The sequence below is a fragment of the Nelumbo lutea genome, chromosome 4 (genome assembly GCF_056320005.1).
Source record: "Nelumbo lutea isolate HS-2025 chromosome 4, American lotus-T2T, whole genome shotgun sequence".
NCBI classification, from domain to species: domain Eukaryota; kingdom Viridiplantae; phylum Streptophyta; class Magnoliopsida; order Proteales; family Nelumbonaceae; genus Nelumbo; species Nelumbo lutea.
The window spans coordinates 35,484,851-35,506,397 of NC_142687.1; the positions used below are offsets into that span (position 1 = coordinate 35,484,851).

At 37.6% G+C, this 21,547-nt stretch overlaps 1 protein-coding gene across 2 annotated transcripts in view; it reads left to right on the forward strand.

The window, feature by feature from the left end:
* The window catches only part of LOC148855175 (uncharacterized), a 33,766-nt gene that overhangs the window by 10,004 nt on the left and 2,215 nt on the right, over nt 1–21,547 (forward strand). The window contains exons 3-9 of one of the 2 annotated variants that reach the window (XR_016094966.1): nt 12,685–12,927; nt 13,189–13,338; nt 13,476–14,860; nt 17,847–17,920; nt 18,056–18,137; nt 18,257–18,406; nt 18,497–18,603. Coding sequence is in view for 1 of the 2 variants with exons in the window: in XM_088941531.1 (XP_088797657.1) it covers nt 12,685–12,927; nt 13,189–13,338; nt 13,476–14,860; nt 17,847–17,920; nt 18,056–18,137; nt 18,257–18,379; nt 18,497–18,603 (2,164 nt within the window). In the remaining variant the exon portion in view is untranslated. The remainder of the gene's footprint in view (nt 1–12,684; nt 12,928–13,188; nt 13,339–13,475; nt 14,861–17,846; nt 17,921–18,055; nt 18,138–18,256; nt 18,407–18,496; nt 18,604–21,547) is intronic. The other variant, XM_088941531.1, reaches the window with a different exon arrangement.

The window sequence follows — 21,547 nt, forward strand, 5'->3', positions numbered from 1 at the left end:
CAGACAATGCTGCTGAATATTTTGAAAGATCCTTGAACCTGTTCATGGAGGATGCAGGCATGCTACACCAGTCATCTTGCGCTAGTACCCCTCGACAGAATGGGGTTGTTGAGTGCAAAAATAGACACTTATTGGTAGCCGCTCGAGCTTTACTATTTTAGAACAAGGTTCCCAAGCACTATTGGTCTTAAGTAGTTCTTACCGCATCATATCTGATAAATCGGATGCCATCCAAGGTGTTGGGTATGAAAACTCCTTTCTCTGTCCTTTGCCCTAATCGTCCAAACTTTCCTCTTCCACCTAGAGTCTTTGGTTGTGTATTTTTTATTCATGTAAAGGATTCAAAGAAGACCAAGTTGGATCTTAGGGCTATGAAAGGAATCTTTCTAGGGTACTCTCCTACACAGAAGGGTTATAAGTGTTATGATCCCGTTATCAAGAAGAAATACATCACAAAAGATGTGGTATTTTTTGAGTCTCAATCCTATTTTCATTCTTCCCAGAATCCTCTTCAGGGGGAGACTAGTGGGATAGAAGAGGATTCTTCTTCTCCCTCTTTTTTTTGTGCCTCTTTCAGCCTCGAGCCTTCCATCTTCTCCTCCTGATCCTCCTAGTTGTAGCATCCTAGGTGAATCTAGTGAGGCTCTCACTAAACCTGTTACCACTCTTGATGCTGCAAATGTAACTAAGGACACTAGTAGGCAACAAAAAGATATAAGAATCACCTACAACAGGAGGAAAAAAGACCCTCCAACTCATGGCAGCAACCAATTGGACTTGGATTAATCTGTCTCAACAACTCCAGGTAATCTTATCACTCATACTTCTGATTTGGATCTCCCTATTGCTCTTCGTAAGTCTACCTGTTCTTGTACTATCTGACACCCCATTGCTAAATATGTTTCTTACTCACGTTTATCTCTTTGTTATTATTCCTTTGTGTCTGTTCTCTCTTATGTGCATGTCCCTACTAGGTACTCAGAGGCAATGTTTGATGCAAGATGGAGAGAGGCTATGAATGAAGAAATGAAAGTCTTAATGAAAGCCAGGACTTGGGAATTAGTGGATCTACTAGAAGGGAAGAGCACTGTGAGATGCAAGTGGGTGTTTACTGTGAAGCATAGGGAGGATAGGTCCATTGAAAGATACAAGGCCAGACTAGTGGCGAAGGGATTTACTCAAAAGGAAGGGATTGACTACAAAGAGACTTTTGCTCCAGTCGCAAAGCTCAACACAATCTGGGTTCTATTGTCATTAGTTGCAAACTTCTCATGGGAGCTACATCAGTTGGATGTGAAGAACGCTTTCCTAAATGGCGATCTACATGAAGAAGTATTCATGGATCCTCCACCAGGTTATGGTTTTGATGGGTAAGTGTGTAGACTGAGGAAGGCATTATATAGTCTTAAGCAGTCTCCTTGAGCTTGGTTTGAGAAGCTCTGTGAGGCCATGAAGAGAGTGGGATACACTCAAAGTGGTGCAGATCATACTTTGTTCATAAGGAAACAGGATAGTAGACTTACGACACTCGTAGTTTATGCGGATGATATGGTGATTACAGGGAATGATCTAGAAGAGATAAAAAGATTGAAGGAGTTCTTGGCATCTGAGTTTGAGATCAAAGACTTGGGCCATCTGAGATACTTCATTGGAATTGAAGTTGCTAGGTCACAAGAGGGCATCTATATATGTCAACGGAAGTACGTCATTGATCTTCTAGAGGAGACAAGTATGATGGGGAGTAGACCAACAGATACTCCAATAGAACATAATCATGGTCTACAGGAATTAGTAGGAGAGGACTACCTTGATAAAGAGAGATGTCAAAAACTGGTAGGGAAATTGATATATCTGTCTCTCACTCGACCAGATATTGCTTATGCTGTACATGTTGTCAGCCAGTTCATGCACTCTCCAAAGATTCCTCATATGAGAGTAGCAGAAATGATTCTTAGGTATTTGAAAACTTGCCCAGGAAAAGGAGTTTTGTTCAAAAAAACAATAAAATTGAAATTAAAGCATATACTGATGCAGATTCGGCTGGTTCTGTTGGAGATAAGAAGTCTACTTCTGGGTATTGCACGTTTGTTGGAGGGAATTTTGTTACATGGCGAAGTAAAAAGCAGAATGTGGTTGCTAGATCAAGTGCAGAGGTTGAATATTGAGCTATGACTCATGGTGTTGCTGAACTATTGTGGCTTAGGACCCTTCTTGGTGAGCTCGGGATAAAGGTTGAGTGTCCTCTCAAGCTGTACTGTGACAACAAGGCTGCCATCAACATTGCAAATAACCCAGTGCAACATGATAGGACAAAGCATATTGAGATTGATCGACACTTCGTTAGAGAAATGATAGTTTTAGGGGAATTCTGCATTCCTTATACTCCTTCCGAGATGCAGATTGTAGATGTACTAACAAAAGGACTAGCTTCAACAAAATTCTTAGACTTACTTGGCAAGCTAAACATGACTGACATCCATGCTTAGCTTGAGGGGGAATGTTGGTTCAATTGGTTTAGTGTTTATGCTAGTCTTATTTATGTTTTAAGTTCTTACTTATTGGGCCTAAACTTGTTTTATTTTTTTTTATGTCTAGGTGTCCCATCACTAATCAGGGGCATTCTAGTCCATTCTTGTAACATTAATTTGTAAACATCTATATAAGGTTATAGGTCCGGCTGAAGTGAGTATTGCCGCCATTCTCAAATCTCCTTCTTTTTTTCTTCTTCTTTTTATTCTTCTTCTTCTTTTTCTTCTTCTTCTTCTTTGGCTGCTGTTCTCCAGCAAACAGTATATTGTGCTACAAGCTTCCTGCACATGAAAAAAAAGATTAGGTGAGAGCATGAGAGTGGATTAGGTTGGAACTTGTGAGTCTAGGTGTATTCTGAGTGCAAGGGTTTTTTATGAGGCCTTGTAAGAGAGTTTTCTGTGTGAGGAAGCTGCTCATCATTTTTTTGGTAATGAAGAAAGAAATTTTATTAAAATAAAGAAGAGACAATACAGAGAAAGGTGACCACTGATCACCGAGAGAAGAAAAAAAGAAAAAACACCTTCCTACTCCAAGACTACACCTAGACTGAAATAACAAGCCTCACACCCCTGACACAACAACTCCCCCTCAACAAAACACAACTGCCCCGATTAAACAAGAGGAACAAAACAAGGAAAGCACCTTACAACGACCCAAACAATGAAATCCAGCGAACAAATCTTAATGTGAGGACACAATTTCTTCTATTACGTTTCTTTGATTTCTTCACCTTCTTAGTAGGTCCAATTCCAAACAAATGCTCTTTCAGTCTTGCAAAGATTCTTGATGCCTGAACTGTTCAAATATTCTTCTGGCTAGTAAATCTTCTTACTGCATTCAGTTTCTTCAAAAACTTTCTGATCCTATGGCATTCATTAGTTCTTTCCATCTCCAGCACTACATTTCTTTCAAACAACATAGAAGACTTCAACTCTCTCTTCTCTAAAAACTCACTTCAAATCCCTTACCCTTAAATTATTTCCTTGAAGCTCTAAATTTGAGCTGGCATCCCTTTCTACAGGGTTTTCATTCAAATTTCCTTTATCCTGCTGTTTAGGCATTGTAGGAAATTCTTCTTCTAGCTCTCTAAGCATCTTCCTTGTGTGGTTCTTTTCTTTTTGATCAGCAACACAGAAAATAGATTTCATTAATTATAAGAAAGCAGGATTACAACAAGAAGTTGTGAAAGAAACCAGCTTTAGAAGTTATCCCAAAACAATATTACAAATGAGCCCAAAACATGAGTTCTCTGCACCCCTTGCTTGGCTAAACTACCTGCCAAGCTATTGGCAGTTCTCCTCACCAATCTCACTCGGATTGACATGTCCTGTGACAGCCATTTGAAACGCCTGAAATCATTCCTCAAATGCCATGCAACTCCTCCCCCTTAAGTAGCCAATTAACCACAGTTTTCAAGTCTCCCTCAATAATCAGCCTTCTAATACCCAGTTCTTTTGCCTTCTCAATCCCATAAACAGCAGCCAAAAACTCTAATATTGCCACATCACCAAACTCCACAGGGCTGGAGTATAAAGCCATTACATTCCCCACTTTCAAAAGGCGCACAAGTGAGGCACATTTTAGGGTAGGCACCACGCCCAGGTCCTAGGCACAACACTTTCAAAAGGCGCACGCCTGGTGTGCCTAGGCGTGTGCTGATGTGCCTTGTGCCTTAGCTTAGGCATGCGCCTTTTGAAAATTTTACGTTTTTTTGAACCTAGCGTGGGCTGGGGTCTCCGCCTCGAGACCCCTGACCACACCCCTCGAGGCAAGCCAATGTTGTTCATTCATTCATCTTAATAAAATATCTTCTTGAAAGGCAATTAAAATTATACAATAATTATTTTTTGTGTGAAAATTAAGAATTTAAGACCCTAACATGGACTTTTTTTGGGCTTGCCTCGAGGGGGCGTGGCACGAGGCGGCTCGTAGAATTAGGAATGTAATATGTTTTGCATCGCATTAACTACTTGAAGTATTGCAATTGAGGAAAAAAGAGATTGTGGGTTTTACATGTTTGAAAATGTTTTATATGTTTGATTTTATTTTTAAATTTTAAATTTGAATACACTTTACATGTTATGTTTATTTATTTTAATTTTAGATAATGGGTTTTTAAAACTAATTTTTAAAATTTAAGTTTATATTTTTATTAACATCATGTTTAACATTTTTATTTTTCTTTGCATTTTTTTGGAATTTTTTGACTTTTTTTTAAATCTTTTAACATTTTTTTTGTATTTTTGCGCCTTGCTTCAAAAAGGCGCGTGCCTTGCCTTACACCTTGTGCTTGAGGCGCAAATTGGCCCTTGTGCCTTTTTTGTGCCTAGCGCTTTTAAAGCATTGCTTCATTCCTAATGGCCCCACTAATACCTGACGGGCCTGGAACCCAAACAGCTCCCATCAAAGTTCAGTTTCTTCTAGCCATTTATTGTGGGAGCCCAAATCTTAACAGATTTTTGTCTTGTAATTGAGGATACAACAATAGCACCCCAAGCTTTGAATAAGTCTTCAATCTTGAAATTAGAAAACAACTTCAAACTTTTTGCCCAATGTGCCACTCTTCAAGTTATTGTTTCAACCAAGGCTTCCTTACTTCTTTCCTTTTCTTCAAATATTATTGCATTTCATTCCTTCCAAACAGTCCAAAGTAGTGCTGCTATAGTGCATCTCTACAAAGTACGGTTTCAAATTGGTCCAAATAACCAAAAAAATATAGTTTTTCCTATTACGTTGACAAGATGTCGACTAATATACATTAATAATATAATATATTAGTATATTATGTTAAAGTTCGGCCTGCCCTAGAAGTCTGTTTTGTTTGTTAGCTGAAAGGTAAAGTAAACAGCAAGAAGGAAGAGAGGAAAGAAGAAGGAAGAAAGAGGAAGGAGAAGAGAAAAGGTCTGGTTTGAAATTAGGAAAAAGTCAACCCTAGTTTCGGCCAGACTTGTTATTATATTATTAATGTAATTGGAAAAGACATAAGTGCCCTTATTTAAGTAAGAGGCACTCGAACTAACATAATAGTACACATCAGGACTCTCAACAGGTACAAAGACTGAAATACCCCTTCACTAACATATTATATTAATATAATACAGCATATTAATATAAATTATTCCATTAATAATTTCTATTTAATATTTAAAATAAAATATTTATAAAAAAGAATTAACAAAAAATAAAAACAAAAGAATAAATTAATTACTTTATAATATAAAATATAAAATATTAACTAGTTAATATTTTTAAAATATTTTTTAAAGTCAGAAAATGTTTATTAAATTTTATACTAAATCATAATTTATTATAAATTTAGTATTAAAAATCATAATAAATTCATTAAATTTTATAAGAAATCAGAATTTATCATAATCTTAATACTACAAAAAGGAGAATCAGTTTATTAAATTTATAATAAAACATAATGTATTATAACTTTAATATTTAAAAAATCAGAACAAATGTATTTCTATTTACTAGTGTGAAATAAATATATTAGAATTTATAATAAATCAGAATAAAAAATAAGAAAAGAAAATATCAGATAACCTTGTAAAAAACATCAAAATGCATAATAAATCAGTAAATCGTCATTTACTAATTTGTTATTGATCTTAGTTTCTTAGCTTTATATAATGGTTGGGAATAAGATAATAGTCTAGAAATATGTATTAATGCTTCTTTTATCATTTTACAAAATATCATTGCGTAATTCCACAACGTCTCTAATTTTTACAATATTTCTCCTTGACATTTCCGACATATCCGACATATGTCCTATATTTTGGTAAGCGACATTTCCATTGACATCAACATTTTAAACCTTGCCACAAAGTCCTACCTCTCTTTTTTGTACAGCTAATACTAGAAGGGCTAAACAAACCATCCAACCTATCAGGAGATGACCATCTGCATCCAAAGAGAGAAGTAAACCAATTCCAAAGAAAGCTAACAAAAGGACATGAGATTAGAAGATGAAAGGCAGTTTCACCATTCAACTTACAAAGAACACACTAGTTGGGGGTTAAACACCAATTTGGTTTTTTTTAACTAGGAAAGAAGGGGAAGTAGAGGTGGCAACCAAGGAATGTAAGGACTTACAAGAAAACAACCCTTCAGAGTTAGGACTCTAGACTTCAGAATCTGAGCCACCTTCATTCAATAAAACTGAATTCCACAAGCTCAGAAGTTCAATCACCATAGGAAGTTTAGAATCTCTAAGGTTCCTAATGAAACCAAATCCAGTTTAGACCTGAATATAGGTAATGTTGGTTTAAGAAAACCGAAATAGGCCTACTCTTAAACCTGGAAAGATCAAAAAGAGAAGGAAATCTGCCACCAAGAGGGGTATCCCTAATCCACACATCCTTCCAAAACTTGATTTTCTGGCCAGGTGCCAAATCATACTTGATATGATGTAAGAAGGAAGGAAGATGGTCACAGATGGCCTTCTAGAGAGCAAGCCAAGGTTGCTCTATGAAGATGGTCATGGATGCCAAATCATACTCGACATGCCATGAATACTTGCCACAACTTTGTGCCATAGCTTCTCATTTTCAATGGGAAATCTCCATAACCATTTGCTTAGTAAAGCCTGATTCTTCAACTTAACATTACCAACTCCAAACCCTCCTATTTTCAGTTTCACCGCCTTTTCCCATTTAACCTTGGGATCGTTCTTTTTATTCCCTTGTCTCCCAAAGAAAACCCCTCATGATTTTTTCAATTTTCCTCACTACCTCCTGTGGCATCCTAAATACTGACATATAGTTCATTGGAAGATTTGCTAGGTAGACTTAATGAGGGTTAGCCTCCCATCATCGAGATGTAGTTCCTCTTCCACCCAGCTAATCTCTTTTCAACCCTTTCCACCATTGGGGACCAAAAACTAGTTGATCTAGGATTATCTCCTAGTGGTAATCCTAAGTATTTCATAGGCCATTCACCTTTCTCACAACCTAGGGATTCTGCCATGCTTCTCAAAAGCTCCTCTTCAATGTTGGTTGACTTGGTTCCAACCACTAGACTCTTCGACCAATTAATCCTCAAATTAGACAGTCTCTCAAATAGTTTCACCACCAACTTTAAGTTTTCCACCCCCTCACTACAGTCTCCATCACAAAAAAATCAAGATATCGTCTGCAAATTGTAAATGAATGATCCAAATATTATCTCTCCCTACAGGCCAGCCCTAAACAGATGCAAACAATTTGCTCTAGAAATTAACTTGCCTAGTACTTTTGCGATCAAAGTGAACAAAAGGGGAGAAAGGGGATCAACTTGTCTAAGTCTATGAAATCCCTAAAAGAAAACATATACCGTCCCATTAACAATGACGGGGTAGTGACTAGACTACAAGCAGCCCTTAGTCCATTTACACCACAAATCTCCAAATCCACACCTCATAACATCAATTAAGAAATTTCAGTCCACTAGATCATAGGCTTTCTCCAAGTCCAATTTGATAGTCACTCCCTTTCTCTTTAGTCTTTTCTGAGCCCCCACATTCATTAGCAATATGAATTTGATCAGCAATTTGTCTATCCTACACCAAGGCCCCTTGAGACTGTGAAATCAAGGGGGGGGGGTCACTTTCTTAGTCCTCAAAGACAACACTTCTGCTTTGACCTTGTAAATGTTGGTAACTAGGCTGATAGGTCTGAAATCACCAGGCTGGATAGCATTGTTCTTCTTTGTATCAATGCTAAAAATGTAGAGTTCATCCCTGTCTGACTACCTATGGAATTCACTAGACACTATTAGAAGATCTCTTTTAATTATGTCCCAACAATCTTGATAGAAAGCCGTAGTGAATCCATCAGGCCTTGGAGCTTTTGATCTATTCATAGAGAAAACAGTTTCCTTGACCTCATCTTCTTCAAGCCTTCTCTCTAAAAACTGCAATTGAGATTCCCCCCCAATCTCCAATTCCAGTCTGGTCACCTTTCATTTAGAGGCCTTCTGTAAATAGACTTGGACTGCATCGAAAAAGCCTTTGCAATCTCTGTTTGGTCTTGTTATCAGATGTTATTTTATGTGTATAGTACCGCAGGGGTACTATTGTACTTTTCCTTTTCATTATGTTTAGTTGTTGTCGCCCTAATATAAATATAACATACTACGCCGCCTGCAGTATCTTTTTGGGCTCTCAGTCCTCTCGTCTCTCCTCTCCTCTCTCCCTTTCTCTCTTCTTCCTGTACAACATGGTATTAGAGCAGGACGTCCAGGTTTGAAGGGTGAAGTCGAGCAGTCTGTCTTTTCCTCTTCTTCGCACCAGATTTCCAGCATGTAGAAGACTTTGTTTCGAGGGTGATAGATTTTTCAGAAGTTATCATTTGTTGTTCATCTACTGTTCGACTGTTCTGATGTTCGACTAAAGCAACCTTCTTTTACTTTGTTCTCATATGCTGTTCGGCTGTCCTGATGTTCGACCGAAGTAACTTTTTTTTTACTCTCTTCTCTTTTCTGGTCGTGTGCCTGCACTGGACCTATACTAGGTCTGCCGATTGGATGTGAGGTGAGCTGCACCTCTTTCTTTTCCTTTTTGTGGGGTCGTTTGATCCTTGTGAAACTGTAGGTCGTAAGGACCTTGTTTATGTGCTGCAACAACACCTTTTGTTTTTTGGTGGACTGAAGGTCTAGAAGTGGCCGGCACCTTCTGTAACAACTTTTTATGGCTGTGTTCCTCTTTTGGGTGTTGTTTTTTGAATCTGAAATCATGGGTGGTGAAGATTCTGCTACATCCGGAGTTTCCTCAACGCTTAATGGAATGAGTGGGGGTGTGGACCTATCCTTTCCCATGGCTGTTGTCCCTCTTGATGGTTTAAATTATTTAGGGTGGTCAAGAGGGATCAAGCTGTACATCACTGCAAGGGGGAAGATAGGTTATATTAATGGGAGAATAAAAGAACCACTTTCTGGGAGTGCTGAATATGATAGATGGAATCAGGAAAACAACATGGTTATGTCTTGGCTTTTAGTCTCTATGCAACATCAAATAAGGAGGAATTTCATGTGGGCTGAAATGGCAAATGAGATATGGGATCAAGCAAAATCAACATATTCGGAACTGCGACACTATGCAAAAATCTACGAACTACAGGCAGAATCGTCTACTTGTAAACAGGGGGAGAGGTGTCTATCTGTATATTACTCTGACTTGACTTTTGTCTGGAAGGAGTTGGATCATTATCAGAGTGTGGAATGGAAGTGTGATGAAGATGCAAAACTGTACAAAAAACTCATCTCCCAGGAGAGAGTGTTTGCTTTCTTACATGGTTTGAACCCTACATATGAGTCTATCAGGGTCCAGATCCTCGGTTATAAGGATCTTCCATCTGTTCAGGAAGTTTATGCTCTTGTACAATTTGAAGAAAGCAGAAGGAATTTGATGAACAGTTCTGGTGGAGATGCAGTTGTGTTGGCCGCAAAGGGAGTGTTACTACTAATGGAGGAAATTCTTCCTAGAAGGGAGATCTTTAGAAAAAAAATGGATGACAGATAAATTGTGGTGTACTCATTGCCAGAAGCCCCGACACACCCGAGATACATGCTGGGATCTTCATGGAAAGCCGAAATGGGCTCAAGATCTGAATAAGAAGCAAAGTTTAGATATGAATAAAAGGTCAGGACAGCAAGGTACAAAGAAACACACTATGGCCAACATGGCTACTCGAGAGAATCGGGCCCCCATCCATGCTGTGACTAAGACACATTCATCTAGATCTAACCCAAGGGAGGATATTATGAATTCCTTTTGTGACCATTTAGAGCTCTATGGTAGAGCAATTCGTCAGATGGATGCTCCTCCCTCAACCTCATTTGCGTCTATATCAGGTAATTCTGCCACAACTTTCCATGTTGCTTCTCATACCCTTAACTCTCCATAGATCATTGATTCTGGAGCGTCAAAACACATGACTGGTACGTCCTCTTACTTTCAAACCTATCGCCTTCTTTCTAGAAGAGACAAGGTGAGACTAGCTGACATATGCTTCCATAGCTGGTCAAGGAACCATCTCTCTTCCCCTTGGCCTTACCCTCTCTGATGTTTTACATGTTCCAAAATTTCCCATTAATTTGTTCTCTGTTAGTAGTGTTACTAATTCCTTAAACTGCTCAGTGACCTTTTTCCCTTCTTACTGTGTGATCCAGGATCTGGCCTCGGGGAGGACGATTGGTAGAGGACGTATGGTTGATGGACTTTACATGCTAGAGAATAAGGCTGGTGTTCATGTTACAGTGTCTAAGAGTCAGTCCTGTAAGAGTCAAGTTTATTTATGGCATTGTCGCCTTGGTCATTTATCTTTTGAGTCTTTGAAAGTGGTGTTTCTAGATCTGTTTAAGTCGGTGCCCATTTCAGATTTCTCTTGTCAAACATGTCAATTGAGTAAACATTGTAGAACTCATTTTCTTCCAAAAAATAGTAAATCTGAATTTCCTTTTCACATTGTTCAAAACCACATTTTTAACCTTATTTTGTCCAACATTTGTGATCTTCTCCCTAACCGAGTTCTTTTTCTCCCCCAAAACCACATTTTTAACCTTATTGATGCAACAATTCTCAAACTTAATTCTATGCTTTGCCACTAAACCAGGAGACCCTCCAGAGTTTTGACCTTGAGTAAGATGACTCCCTCTCCTTCACCTTTCAAGCAGAAACCCCAATAGGATTCCCAGATAACACTTCCCATAGGAAGCATTATCTGCTCTGCCATCACCCATGGATGTAGGCCAAAGACTAAACCATGTAAATCTTTGTATGCTTGTCTTGTGGTTGTTTTTCTTCCTTGCTTTGAACATTCTCAGCATCTCTGTATTTTTTATTTCTTGATTGCCTTGTGAACTTGGTGTTTCCTGGGGTTTATCTCTGTGAACATGTATCACTTAGATTCACTTGGCGGATTTGCTTTGCTGTGTACTGCAAAGCTGACAACACTCTTGAGCACTCTGTGATTCTGGTATTTTGGCACCTGCAAATCTGCGGTTTGTTTTCTGGGATTCTCACACCTGCAAACCTGTCACTTCATCTTGACTTCAAATCTGCTTTTGATGTAGCATGGGTAAGGGTCCTACTAATTTAGGATATGGTAGCAGGCTTTGTTGGGTAAATGAGGGGCTGTGGGGGTCATTAGAGATGAAGAATATATGGAGGGAAAAAAGTAGGGTTCTTGTTGTGCACCAAAGAATGAGTAATAACTAGAAGAAAGAAGTAAACTTTTGCTGTTAGGGAGAACAGAAAATCCATAACTAACCTATTAGGGCACTTAAATAAGGACATCAACTCCTAAACAATTCTAACAACTCAACACTCTCCTAGGCCAACTAAAGCTACTTTAATTTAAAGAGATCATAGATTACTAAAAATTGTAAACTGCAAGTTTACAAAAAACCATAATTATGAGAATTACCATAAATAGCAAGTTTGAGACATACTATAAATAGTATTTCCAATATAAGTATATAACAAGAACCAAGTAAGCCGTTTTAGTTTTCACCAATTCTTCTCCCATAAATTTCCCTAAGAAAAGAATGGGGCCAAAAGCCTTTTCAGACAATTTCTTCCTTTTCTTCAAATCTATTAACTTCTTTTTGGGTTCCCAAAGAGGCTCAAACTGATCTAACCTAGTGCTTTCTGCTGCATTAGCTTCCCTCCCGGATTTGCAGTGTCAAAAATGGGATTCATACAACAGCATCTATTTTGGTTGAGTTGAGGACCTGAGATTTCACAAAATCTTACACTAATCAGAACTTTTTATTAATCAAATTTCTTCTCTTACTCGAAAAAAAAAAAGGATCATAGTTCAGAAGTTGTGGAACAAGATTACCATATCTCATGTTTCTCTTTATAGCAAAAAAAAATAAATAAATAAATAAGAGGAATTTCTATTAAATACATGCAAAGTATATAGTAGCTGGGGTTGATGATGAAACCTGATATAGAATTCTTTATGTTACATATCAATAATAAATAAACAAAAGAAAACATAATAAAAGAGAACAACATGAATACTTGCTGGAATTATAGTAAAATATATAAAGTCTTAACTGTACATGGTTTGTTCATCCGGTGTCTTTGCTTTGTGTGCTATGGAGTTTTGATTTTTGGATTAGTTGAGAAACCTACATCCAGGAACTTGTTGAATTTTGCAGGTCTCCTGTTCAATTGCCAAACTTGTGCTGAGGAACAATGCTCTAACTTCATTGCGTGGGATTGAGAATTTGAAGTTACTTGAAGGGCTTGACCTTTCTTACAACATTATTTCCAATTTTTCAGAGTTGGAAATTCTTACAAGCCTTCCATCTCTTCAAAGCTTATGGCTAGAAGGAAATCCAATATGTTGTGCCCGATGGTACCGATCTCAAGTTTTCAGCTTTTTTACTTATCCACAAAGAGTAAGTTAATGATTACTATTTCTGTTTCTTTCTCTTGGTTTATGTCCCACATCACTCATTTTCTCCTTTTTAGAGTTGTCACATCTTGTACATGTGTTCTACTTTTGAATGTAGCCATACACTTTCATTTTTCACTGTTTCTATGTATGCTTTTGTATACTTGAGAAGATGAGCATATTTTCTAGCAAGAGCTTTTCAATATCCAATTTTATGGATTGCTAACTTACTGCATCCTTTAATTCTGTTTTATGTTCAATCAAGTTGAAATTAGATGATAAGTTAATTAGCAAGAGAGAAACTTGGAAGAGACAAATTATTCTTGCAAGAAGGCAGAAACGACCTGCTGGCTTTGGATTTTATTCTCCTGCAACACATGATGCTGAAGGGGAAGGGAATTTTAACATGAAAAAGGTAGGCAATTTCACTAATCAGTTTCCAATTTCAGTTTGCCTGTGGTTAAACTATATCACCTGTCTGTATGGAGCTCTATCTCACTTCTTTCTTTTCTGTCAGCCCAACCTAAAAAATAGTTTATGAAAATTTTGCAGAAAAAATTCTCTCGCCTTGCTTCTATTGAGGATGACGAGCAGAGGAGATATACATGTTCAGACTCTGGTGACCATGATGCAGGTTCTTGTGACAGTGAGATCCGAAGTAGAGAAGAGAGTATCATTTCTGATGGTGAAACTGAAATAGTTGGTCTGATAAATAGGATTGAAAGCATGAAAAAAGAGCGTTCTTTTCTTTGGCTGAGAGACTTGAAAGAGTGGATGGATCAGAATTCTGAGAATGTGGGTGAAAACAGCAATTTTACAGGTCAAAACTCATTTCCTGGTAAAGAGATTTTTATGAAAAACGTGAAAAGGCAAAAGAATTTTGGGAACAGCTCAAGATATGTCACTGAATCTGTTCAAGCATCAGGAGATGAGAATAGGACAAACATTTTAGAATCTGAGAACTCTTTTGGAGATTCTTCTATTGATTCCCATGCCCATCAATACTTTGATTTAAATCAAGAAATGGTGCTTGATGTGCCTGTTGGAGTAAATGATACCTTTCTTCCAGATAGAGTCGCTGTCCAGGGAAATGATAATATGGATGTAAAAGTTAATACACCATTGACAGCAATTGATGAGATTATGGAGTCCTATTCATCCTCTGCTTGCCCTAGCTCACCTCCTCATTATCAAGAGGATATCCTGCATCGGCGTCACAATCTGGAGGAAGAATTTATGCAACTATCTGCTGACTCATATTCGGTGGCATCTTCAGATAGTGATACGAGCAGCAGTGAAGACAACTTCTATCGATATGGGACACCTTTATATGAAGTTGATGGGTTACAGCATAAAAATTCTTTGAGCACAATGGATAGGAGTATGAATGACAACATGCACATACTTCTTTCTAATGACAATTATTATGATAAAACGGACAAGGAGTTGGGCATTGTAAAGCAGAACGGAAGAACTTTGTTGGATACTTCCATTGATCATGGCTTTAGCATTGTAGGAGTAGGATGTCTAAAACCAGATAATGCCCAGCAATCTTTCACTGACAATATTCTCTTTAGTGCTAGTGACAGTGGCATTGATCATGTTATGAGCCAACAAGCAGATTCTTTGGAGAAGAAAAGATTTAGAACCAAGCCAAAAAGAAGAATTATTTCACTATCAGAGGAGAATTGCATGGCAAGCAATGCAGAAGTAAGCTATCAAGAATTAAATAACACCCCAGAAGTTTGTAAGGCCAAAATGGAAGATGAGCCACAAAACCAAATTCCGAGGATGATTTCCCCCCCTCTTTCTGAGAATGATATATTTATAAAGAACTATTTTCATTCAAAAGTTGCTGATGCCACAGTCTCCGAGACTTGTATGCAGTATATACGTTGTGACAGTATACTTGAGCAGGAATCAGGTTACCAAGAAGGGTAAGTTTTTCATCACTCTTAAATTTTCTTGTAAAAGATGGTGTAGTATAACATACAGAAATATTTCCACATTTGACATATGGCTTGCGTTGGTGGTTTACAACCTGAAGGAAACTTTTAACTTAAACTTCCATGTAGTTCTATTAAACATAATAGGGGTTCTATCCCTTCATTAAGTTTATCTTACATTTTTTTCTTAATACCTAGAATTTCAGCTTCGTACTTTTTAGTAATGTCAAGTCAACATTAGCCAACCTTCCTACCTACTTCCTGTCAATCTTCTGTATTCCTGTTAAGGCGGCAAAGAAATTGGAGAAGTATATGAAGGGCTTTCCTTGGGAACCAAGGGATGACAAGAGAGGATACCTAGTAAAATAATAAAACATTGACAGATTAGTTGGCTTGCCATTATCTTCCTTATGGGCCTGTTATCACTTATGTGTTTTATGTTTTTAGTTATCACATGGTCACATGATCACTTTAGTTATTGCTGCTGCCCTAGGAGCCTTGATGTATTTCATATCTTCCATTACATATTGAATATAAAAGGGAGTGGGAAACTAACAAACCCCACATATTGTTCTTCTTTCTTTCTTGTTCTCTTCTCTTCTCTCTCTTTCTCTCTCTTCTTGTTTTATATATTTATGTTTTGCTGAAAATTATAACTGAAATAGATCAAGGGAACATGGTGGTGGTGATCCATTCACGAGATCCTTCCCGCCTTCCTGAGCCTTGTAAGGTATGATGCAGGGTGTGGCAACAAAGTCCTGTTTTGGTAGGACCTTTGGTTAGGTAATTCCCCTCTTAAGGTCCAATTCTCCTTGCTTTACTCTATCTCATCCAACAAGAATGAACCCATAACTAAAACTCTGGTCTAACTCTATTTCTGAGATGAAATGGGACTTTGGGTACAGAAGGGGTCTAAGGGATAGGAAATGCAATTCTCTGATTGTTTTACTTTCAAAACTCTCAACAGTCTATTTACACCCCCATTCTTTAAATGGTATAATTTGGTCAATCCCTCAGGGATTTTCTCTGGTTCTTCTTTCTTTACCTTCCTCATCCAATCCCTCCAAAAATACAGGCTCTCTTTTGGGAAGTCTTCCTTGGAGAGATCAATGCCGGTGGAAAACTCCAAATAAGAAGGATTAGTAAATGCCTTTCTCCCTATGTTTGCATCATTTGCAAAGTAAGTGATCAGATCATTTCCTCAAGATGTGTCTGGCCCCTCCAATCAATGGTTCCTAAGGCAGCCCAAGAAGAGAGGAAGAGATATGTGGAGGGCAGCTATCATTTGAACTATTTGGGAAGAGAAAAATGAAAGAATCTTTAAGGAAAAATACAGAACTAAAGACCATTTAGTGAATATCATTAAAGTGAAGATGTCTCAATTGGTGAAGCCAATGGAGATGTTTAAAGACTTTGCGTGGATGATATAATCAGATAATGAGGAGTGGTGGCAAAAATATTCCACTGCTAGAAACACAGTTATCATGGACTGAAAACCCCCAACAAGGAATAGATTGAAACTGAATTTTGATGGGAGTTCACTTGGTAACCCTGAACCCTAAGTGATTGGGGGTGTATTCAGAGATGGAAGTGGCAAAGTAATAGCTATTGTTCTCAGGCCCCTTTTTTTGATAGATAAAAATTTATTAGCTCTCATTAGAAGCAAAGGATAAAGAGTCTGTTGCAAGCATCCCAGTATGAGGTGCGAGGTGCAGCCTCACTCATTAATACAGAAACAACATAAAGTTACAAGTGGGCCCAGTACAACTAATCCCTAGTTACTCCTTGCTTAGCAAGGGAGATCGGCAATTTAGCCAAGGAATTGGGAGCAACTTTTGGATGGCTTAAGAGATCTGCCAATAGAATGGCTGACTCCTTGGTCAAACAGGGGGTTTACCAGTTTAGAGGGAAGACTTATTTTGGGTACAACTGTAAAGTAATATGGGTGTACCGTCAATATGGAGGGATTGATTCCCGAACAAGTTAATGTAATGTAGTGCCTACACTGTAACCTAATTTGATGCTAATGAATTTTTGTTACTGATAAAAAAAAGGGGGTTATGGCCTGAACTCCTAGGTTTTAGGCTCATTTAGGAGAGATGCTCCCATTGAATCAATATTTTTGTTGGATGAGAGTGATATGATGAGACAATTATACAATACGACTTCTAGTGACTTATGCTCTCAAAGGGGACAAGTCATTTCATTCTAGGTTCAGATAATATTTGGCTTCCCTTAGCATTTTATTTCAACCAAACACTAGAAAAATTGACATTTTTCTATGTTAGCTGTTCTGCAATATATTTTGTATCCATCCAAGCACAGCTTGGATATCTTTTCTTTACTGCCTCTATGGGCAGGTTAAGCTGCAGGCCCAAATAAAATATAAAGTGATTAATAATAATTGTTTTGAGAACAAGTTACCTATCGAAAAATAATAATTGTCTTGAGAATTATACTTCCTAAAGAAATTTCAAAAAGACTTATGAGAGAGGCAGTTCTCTAGACTGAATTGTAAAATATGCAGCCATAATGTCATCCCTGTTGTTTTAGATGTTGGCTATGTATTTTGAGCAATCTAGTATTGAATTTTGACTAGGGTGCTACGTTCATTTGGACTCAAAGATCAGTTAACTGCATGGCAGATGCATTGTCTAATGGTGTCAAGAGGATTCATTTGTATTTGTGGTGGGGTGGGGGGGTGGGGGGGGATACTGGAAGTAATATAAAAAATTAAATGTAATCGGATGGGGTGGGGTGGGTAGCGGGGCCAGGATATTCTGTTGGGGGTGCATGACACTAATAAAAATTTATAGGTAACAGATGAAAATTTGACTTGTGAGGCCAAATGGCCAATCACATCTTGTGTTGTTTTCTTTCTGTCTTCTTTGTAACCACTGCTCTTAGTTTTATTCAGGTCTATGCTGTAGTTGTTTACTCTTTACAGGGATTCTCATCTGTTGTGTTGTACATGCAGAGAAGTAGCTTTACTACTGAGCAGTGAAAATAAGCTATACGTTCTACTCATTGATGTGACATCTGATGGGTCAGGTTAGTTAGGTTAGTCGCATGAACTATTTATCAGTGGCATACACACTTGTTAGGTCATGCTGCGCAGTTAGAAAGTGCCTTCTGTTGGTTTTTGGTTATACCACTACTGCTGTTAATTTGGTTGGTATCTTGCAGGAACTATCTCAAAGGTCATTGGATACCATAGACTTGAAGATATAAAAGAAATTGTAGTTGGTATAGGGCTACAGATTTTGAGGTTGGTGTGGTGGTTCATCTTTTCTTCTTATGACAGTTACAAGACTATTCACTTCTATGGTTTACTGATGCTTTCTATCTCTCTCTCTCTCTCTCTCTCTCTCTCTCTCTCTCTCTCAGTGTTAACTTGGAGAAGGTTGCACCATACTTATTCATAACTAAGACTATCGATAAATCAAGGAGATTACTTAATCTCTTGCAAGTTGTTGATTCATACGCAAGTAATAGATGCTCCTTCAAAAGGTGATTTCTCCACCTTATACCTCTAAGGTATTGAAGACAAAATTGATGCTTCTATTAATTATTTATGACTTTTTCACCTTCCTCTAATGATTGGGGACTTGGAAATTTGAATTACAGTTTGGAACAGGTTCAGCTTAAATTGTTTGAGAGGCATATTTGTGGAGCTCTGAAAGTGAGCATATTTCTTTACACAATGTTGCTTTTTCGACAAAGCAATTGTGAAGGTATATGTATGCATGCTTTATCTAAAATTTCACCATGATAATTTTCCCATTTCTTTTTGGTTTTTGAAGTGAATGCATGTAATAATATGCTTCTGTTTTTGTCAGTTCTTGATATATGCCAGAGTTTTAATTAGTATCTCTTTTTCTCTGTGGTCACTTCAAGTCCATCTGTGAAGTTTAAAGATTGCTTGAACTAATATTACATGGTTTTAAATATTGGTGTGCTACGAAAATGCCTAGATGCCTCTCTTGCACTTTATACGGGAGGTGTACACCTCTATGCTCTTAGCTTTTAAGCTAGTTCTTATAATAAAGATATTAATAGAAGTGGGGGCACCCTTTTAGTATGTTCCCCATTATATGTTAACACAATATAGAGGACAAAAACCATCCAAATTTGTTTCTTGTAATATTATAACAAAATGCTATAGATAGAAGTGGAGGTTTTATTTCTTTTAATGCATTACAGTCATTTGAATATGAGATGACACAATTGTTTATGATAATGTTTTGCAATTTATGTGAATTTTCAATTCTGAAATTTTGATATACTGATTGACTAGTGATGTTTGTATTATTATGGATGAATGATGCTTCATATGATATACTTCAATATGTGACAATTTTTTTTTTTTATTTTGATAAATAACATCAATTCCATGAAAATAATGAATAGATACAAGAAGATCCCCTTAGAGGCGCGAGGAGCAGCCTCTCCAAACAGCAAATACACAAACTATAACAGAGATAACATGAATGTTGAAATTAAAACAATAGTTACAATTGTGCCCAGAACAATGTTTCCCTACTTATCCCTTGTTTTGCCAAGACATCAGCAAAAGCATTAGCTGATCACCCAACCCATTGTACTGTTATAGACATATTTCTTGTCAGCCATTTGAATTTCTTTAACTCATTTTTGTAGCCCCAATTGACATCCTCCGGATTATTTAACCAGTCCACCACTGTCTTAGAGTCTCCTTCAATCTGAAGCTGCTCCACACCCACTTCTTTTCTAAGAAGTATTCCTTGTATTGCAGCTAACAGTTATGTCCGGATAGAGTTCCCAACTCCTAAAGGGCCAGAGTAGATTAAGACCTATCCAGCTTCAATATGTGACAATTTTATTATTTTGAAATTACAAAATGAAAACTTCTAACTTCTAATAATTTTCCTATTTTTATAGGATACTAACTACATTCTTTATTTATTAATTGAAAAAAAATCTATGTCAGAGTTGTCAACACTCTTGGCTGAATAGAGAGGAGAACAAGAATAACCTTTGAGGTGTCCAAAATAGTCGACCCCTATCTCAAAGAGTCTCTTATATATTTAAAGATATGTGCAATTACAATAATGCCAATACAGGGTTGAAAGAGAAAAAAGAAAAAAGAATATAAGTAATGTAATGTACAACAAGGACTATACCAAGGGCAAAGGCATTCTTCACATCTAACTGGCAAATGTCCAATATCAGACAATATACAATGCTAAGAGAACACGAACTATGGTGATCATAGCAACAAGGGCAAAGGTTTCTTCATAATCAACGCCATACTCTTGACTATATCCCTGGGCAAATAATCAAGCCCTATATTGATCAAGAAATCTCTTAGATTAAACCCAAGAACTCCCAACAATGGAGGCATCTAAAGGAATAGGCACAAGGTCCCAAGTGTCTTTCTTATGTAAAGCATGAATCTCTACATCCATGGCTTCCTTCCAATGAGGGCTACTACTAGCTTCCTACTAGGAGCGAGGAATATTTATGGAAGATAAGACAACAAATAAGGAGCTATGGTTTGAAGGAAAACCATAGTGGTTAGGAGGTCTAGAGATATAAGTAGAATGACAAAGAGGAATAGAGATAAGAGGAGTATCTGAAATAGAAAGTAGTAGCAGAAATAGAAGTATCACTTATAACAAAGGTAAGTGAAGATTCACTTTAATTCAATTGCTAGACCTTCTAGGGCAATCTGCTTGAACCCTTCATTGGAAGATTCTAGAATCTGGGTAGGCTCTCCAAACGGTCTCTTTTCTTGCTCTTCTTTCTTCAGAGTACTTGCTTCCCCCAATCCCCCTAGGTGGGGATTTCCCTGTGAAACAAATTTAGTGCAAGCCTATTCCCCCGAAGATTTAAGCCTTCTGTTGGGAAATATTCCTTGATAAGGTGAACACTTGTGATATGCTACAGAGAAGAAGGCCATACATTTGCCTTCTCCTCATGTGTGCTCTTTGTGTAAGGAAAGTGGTGCGACCCTAAGAACCTGGTCTGAAGTAGCATAATCATTGAGAGTAAGAGATAAAGTAAGGCTGGAGTGAAAACCACCAGAAGGCTATAAAGTGAAACTAAAATCTGATGGAAGCTCCTTTGGAAATCTGGGCCTTTCAGGAGTAGGAGTATTCATAAATTCTAAAAGGAGGATATTGGGTATGTTCTCATTGGTTGGCACCGGAAACTCAATAAAGGCTGAACTTTTGGCATTACTACATGGTTTAAAGCTAGCCAAACAGTTAGGATATAGGCATGTTGAGGTGGAAGGGGACTATAGTAATTTCCTGGGCAGCAAAAAACAACCATACCCCATGGACATTTAAACATGTGATTAGGGAAGTGGGGAAGATTCAAAAGGATGTTGAGGCTGAATTTAAACGGGTCCGAAGGAGTGCAAATGGGTTAAGCTGATTGTCTAGCAAAATAAGAGGCACTGAGATGACAATTATTTTGGGTTGCACTGTAATGAGGGACAGAAAAGAGTGATTAAAGGGATCATCAGTCCCATCACCAAGTTGCATAAACTGCTTACAATCTAAAATTTAAATAAAATACATGTTTGCTGATAAAAAAACTATAGGGGCAGTGGTGAGATGATCTGAATCGGGAGGAAGGGGATCGCAGGAGTAGGGAGTGGAGCACATAATTGCTTTGTGAGAGAAGACAAGA